This window comes from Ammospiza nelsoni, chromosome 22, assembly GCF_027579445.1.
Source record: "Ammospiza nelsoni isolate bAmmNel1 chromosome 22, bAmmNel1.pri, whole genome shotgun sequence".
Classification (NCBI taxonomy): Eukaryota; Metazoa; Chordata; class Aves; order Passeriformes; family Passerellidae; genus Ammospiza; species Ammospiza nelsoni.
In genome coordinates, this window is record NC_080654.1 from 4743537 (window position 1) to 4749231 (window position 5695).

Below are 5695 nucleotides of genomic sequence, written 5' to 3' on the forward strand. Positions count from 1 at the left end.
AATGAACCAGTAAAGAAAATACTATCTTGGGGTCTGACTTAATCACTAAAATTGTAGACAATTAGATTGTTTCACAGGGACAGATCACTCAAAGCAAAATATTTCACATCTGAGATTAATGTTGTGTTCCTTAATTTCTTGCTGCTGGGTTTGTGCCCCAGGAGCTGCAGTACAAAACAAAAATAAAACAAAACAAAACAAATTTTAAAAAAAGCCAGACACAAAGGAAATCTCAGAGCAAGCTACAAAATATTTTTGTACAGAGAGCACTAGAGAATACTTAGTGTGTGTGGGGGGGTGTGAAAGGAAAGAAACAAGAAATACAACAATAACCGATTTTAATTATCTTAAATTGGACACTCAAAATGAACAAATAATTCTGGTTTATCTTCTCCCACTTTTGCAGTTTACAAAACAAAGTGTAACAAACACCTTGGCACAAACAAACATACACAAAAGAGCAGCAGGAAGAGAATATTTGTAACTAATTAATGAATTGTACAGACACTGCAGTATAGAATGTTAATTATAAAAAATAAGCTATCAGGATCTTCATTCTTTTTTAAAAACACAAAACAAGAAGGTGTAATAACACGAAATTAATAATACAAAAAATACAATAATACAAAAAAATAGTGTTGCCTTTATGTTCTGAAAACAATAAAGCATTGAGGAAAAACAGAGAGAACTCTTTTAATAAAGGGCTTCATCAGAACATACACAGAGTTGGGCTGACTTCGGGCTATATTAGGAAGAAGTAGCATTTGAGCATGACTTCACAACCTTGAGAATGTCCTTTCTGGTATAATTTTGGTAGCTGATCATGTGAGCAGTATGTGCACATGTTTGTACATAAACACCATATTAAGACATATAAGACATGGGCAATAGTTTTTCATTCTGTTATTATTTTGAAAGCGTACTCAGGATTTTCTTTCAAGATATATGTTCATATGAAAAGTCAACAAATTATTACTAGACTGACATTCAACTTACTCCTATATTTGTTGTTGTTTCCATTTAAAATGACAAGAAACATTAGGAAAATGAAAAAAGAAGCTATTGCTTCATGATTTAGAAATCTCTTGCATTTCTGTAAAAAGATTAATTTTTAGTTATACTGTATGTACAAACACAAAAATGGAAGAGAAATTTGAAGCATTTCTGTACTTCTGTAACTTCTCATCTAAGAACAGGCAGTTTCTAGCTAATTTTAAGACATCCAGCACTTAAACAAATAAATACTATTAGTTTTTAATATATTATATTTAAGATTTTGTTTTAACGTCTCACAAAACTCACATATACACAGATTCATCCATTCTTTCTTCGGGACAGATTCTGAATAAAACCAGCTAAGTTCTCATTGAACAAGTTTCTTTCTTGTATGACGGTAAAATAAGATTATTGCTGAAACTGGCTGCCTGTTCTTTATGTTTTATTGATGCAGGTCCAGCCTTACCATGAGTGCTTACAGAAATCCCATTATTTAAGCTTTTGGCTGTTAACACACTCTAGTGTTTGTCAGCGGTGCCGGAGCCGGTTGTCGCGCAGGGCTGGAGGTGCTCGCTCTCCCCGCTGCCTGTTCTGCACTGAGGTGCAGGTCCAGGGGCTGCTCTTGTTGGTACCACACAAACACAGAGTTTCTGTGGTGATATCACCTCGGGAGCAATGGGAAAAGTGGCCCGAATCTGGGATTTTCAGCACACTTTCTGTAGGCGGTGGCCGCGCATATTCCATATAAGCAGTGTGCACAATGCTTTAGGTGTCCTGAAAGATAATTTATCTTCATTCTTGACTCTTCACCAAACACTGATCTGAAAGCCTGTTCTTTCCCCTGTAAAAGGCATTTTCCTTATGGAAATCTTCTAAATGAGCAAAGTTTTGGGATTGTTTCCCTTCTCTGTAAATCTGACCACAGGGGTCTCTTGAAAGAGAATTGCTAAGAATTTCCAACTGGACTATGTAATCACAGCTCCTGGTATCAAGAGGAGGGGGAGTGACATGAAATCACTGACTTGTGACATACATTCCTCAGCAACAGCAGCTGCTGCCTAATGACAGCTAATAAAGGGAATCTTCCCTTGACAGAGCTGCATGCCTGCAGTGGGACTGGAATGTGCCCAAGATAAACCCACTGATAACCTAGGAAGCAGGGATCACCCAAAGAGTATAAAAGACGAGCTTCAGAAGGGACACAACACCACGAGGAAGAAAGAGACTTGAAGGGACATCTCAGAAGAAACAGCTTGAACTTCCCACCTCCCAACGAGCTCAGCGCCATGGACACTAAAGGCTCATTTTTCTATGGCTTCCTCTTGCTGCTGCTCATCCAGCTCCAGCCCTGCAGAGCCAACCCCATCTACAGTCTCAGCCCTGCCAAAGAACTGGCCAGCATGGAGGTGAGGACTCTCATTTTGCAAGGGTAAACTTTTGGGGGGCTTGGCAGGGTGTGAGGGGGTGATTTGCCTTCCTTTTGCGTGGTTGGGTGGCAATAACCACATCAGACATCTCATGCTGGGGACAAAGCTTTTCAGAGGGGTTCAGAGAAGCTCTGTAGGGAAATATCCTCCTGTGTTGGGTTCACCCCAGCTCCTGGGGAGTAGTGGGAACCAAAATTGTGATTGTAGGATGTCTGGTTTGGTGTTTCAGTTCTTTTTCTTTTAAAGATACATCTTCCAGGGAACAAAGTCGCAGGGAAGGAAAAAATCATCAGAGTAGCTCTGTAAGAACAAATAGAAAACTCTGAGCTGGGGTCCTGTCTTTATGTTTACCCCTGCTCCACAGGGCAGCCATATGGCTCTAGCTTTGTGAATTTGAGAGATCTGCTTGTGTATGGATGAGAGACGAGGAGGTAGAGTAGAGCACCCAAAGACAAACTTTTAGAAATATTACTAGAGGAATTAACACAATCATTTAGTGTGGCTCATCCACAAAAGCTTCCAGAGCTATAAAATTACCACTAAGAATTTTAATAAATGATAGAGAAAATGCATTGTTACAGCATAGTACAAGCTTGAGACTCTGATGGGATCTGAAAGCTCAAACCTTTCCTTGGGCTGGCTGGTACCAGTAACCAGCTTCCCAAAGCTGTTCTCAGGCCCTAAGAACAAACTCCCTGAGCTGATAAGGAAAATTTGAGGTAAAGCTGCATCTGGGCTGTTTTCAGCAGCCAGGAAGAGTGGCTTCCAAATGCACTCACTGTCAGGCAAGCCATAAGGCTCATTCCTCTATATTCTTATTCTAGAGCTGGGCAATTAGTGACCTCTAATTGGTTGAGCTGCCTTTGAGGAGGTAGTTACACAAAGCTTTGCAAATTACAAAGAATGGTGCCCAGGAAGCAGTCACACAGCAGGCTGTATGAATTTAACACACAGGTATTTTCAGTCACTTTCAGGAGCAGCAATCCTGCATTCCCTGGGGCAGGAAAACACCTAGAGCTTCTCCAAATGATGTCCATTGAAACAGCCAGGACAAAGCAGTAACATGGGAGTGGGCTGTGTGGCTAAAGGCTGTGTACCACTGGTGTGCTGAGCAGACCCTGTCCAACCCACATCTTGCATTTTCTTCTCTGCCAACACGTGTTCTAAACTTGCCAGTAAGATACACATGATGGCAAGCAGCTTCACTCAGTCCACAAGGTGAAGCTATGCCTTCCCTTAGATGGAATTAGTGTGAACAGGGAAATAATGCAGAGGACAGAACCCAACAACACCAGCAAGGCTGGGATCCAACCTGTCAGTGTCCCTAGGGTGGGCTATGGGACCATGGATGAACACAGAACAGAATGACTGCAAGAGTTTTCAAATGACAACAAAACAAGGAATTTCATCAATTTAATCCTGTTCTTACAGGCCCTGCTGGAAAGACTGGAGGACAAGTTTGCCATGATGGAAGCCCTGGAGTCCAATCCTGACCCGCAGGAACCCAAAGCCCAGGAGGAGATCCTGCCGGAACTCACCGATGACGGCGACAACCAGAAGGCTGAACCCAGGCTGGCACCCAACACCCCCCTGTCCTACAGGGAGCCCCTCCTCAAGAGACTGAGGGGGCTGCAGATGCCCAGGATGATGAGGGATTCTGGCTGTTTTGGGAGGAGGATTGACAGGATCGGCTCCCTCAGTGGGATGGGCTGCAATGGTGAGTCCTGGCTGAGCCATTTCACTGAACAGCACCGACCGTGTCCGTGCCATGGGAGGGAGCAGCTTCTCATTTAAATCTTTAAAACAATTCCATTCTGAAACTAATTTGAGCCTAATATTTAAGCTAGTATTGGTTTTTCAAAAGCATTGCTGACAATAGCGACACATACCAAGACAAGAGCAGATTCTAATGACATCTATTTCATGTTTGGTTTGCAGGCTACCGGAGGAATTAGGATCAGCCTCCCTAGAACCTGCTCTGAAGAATGCTTTACAGTACCCCTTCCTCCCAAGATGAAAGCCAGATGCTTTCCAAGCTCCTCAACAGAAAGTTATTCCTATTTTTATTTATTTATTTATTTATTTATTTGATGTTTTTTAAAGAACATTTCTTACGTTAGCACTGCCAGACCATCTTTAAATAAAACTAACACGTTAGACATCTGTGCTGGACCTCTCTCCTGTCTGTTGCATTAAATTTTCTTGTATTTGCCTAAAGTCAAAATCTTAAGTTTTATTGATATTCTGGTACCCACAAGCCTGGATCTTACTTACATGAGACAGAGAAAACTTGGTAAAAATGAAAATGAGTTTTTGACTAGAGGCTTTTCCTCTGCAGTAAGAAATGCTAACAGGTTAGCAGGAAAAAAAAAAAAAAACTTGCTTAAAATTGAAAGATCATCATGAGTCCTCCTATAGACAGGGTTTCAGTGATAAGAGAGTCCTTTTGCTGGTTTAAATTATTCAGTCATGGGAACTGCCACAAATGCCTCGAGTAAGCAAAAGAAAAGAAAACAAATAAAGAAAAGAAATACATGAAAAGAAATAAATAAAACCACAACACTCCACAAGTTTCAAGATAACCAGAGGGAGGAAAGGGAATTCATTGTATATGCTTTCTAGCAGTGACCCAATAAAGGTTACGAGCATCAACACAAAGATACATCATGAACTGTGTCTTGTCTCACTCTGCACGGGGCTGAGATGCTGATTCCCAGAATTTCTTGAAGGATCCTCAAAGGTTTGAATATTATCATGAGAGGGTAGGTGGGATCACTGAACTATACAGCAGCTTGCATGCAAAAATCATTTATCACTTTCTGGGAGTGGCTCCTTGCAAAGGTGTTCTAACATGGCTAATGGGAACACTGGAAGTCTGATTAAGGTTTATTTAACCTTGCTAGATTTCACACCTAGGAGCTGAATTTGACCCAAAACTACTTTATCACCCCACCAAAGAAGGAAATATTGCCAAAAACACACATTCAGTCCCACATCCCAAGGAACAAAGAGCTTGGATCCCCATGTGAGCCCCAGCAGGGGCACCAAGCCCAGCTAACACAACTGTCCTGTGTCCTGCCTGTTCTGCTAGGAACTGTGTTATTTTGAGCACCTCATGAGTGTCATTCCCAGAACCTCAGTGCATTCCCATGGACCTGAGTACCCTGAGAAGCTTGTTCAGGGCTTGGGAAGGCAGCACCAGGACAGGCTCAGCTGGAACAACCCAATTCTGACTTTGCTTATGCAAAGGTGACAGGAACAGTGCCTGGTGA

At 41.8% G+C, this 5695-nt stretch overlaps 1 protein-coding gene across 1 annotated transcript; it reads left to right on the forward strand.

Moving 5' to 3' along the window:
• Positions 1 to 2146: 2146 nt before the first annotated feature.
• Positions 2147 to 5081, forward strand: LOC132082979 (natriuretic peptides A). Its single transcript, XM_059487458.1, has 3 exons — positions 2147 to 2402; positions 3855 to 4140; positions 4362 to 5081. Exons 1-3 carry the CDS (start codon positions 2283 to 2285, stop codon positions 4376 to 4378), a joined length of 423 nt encoding a protein of 140 aa, XP_059343441.1. The 5' UTR covers positions 2147 to 2282; the 3' UTR covers positions 4379 to 5081.
• Positions 5082 to 5695: the final 614 nt, after the last annotated feature.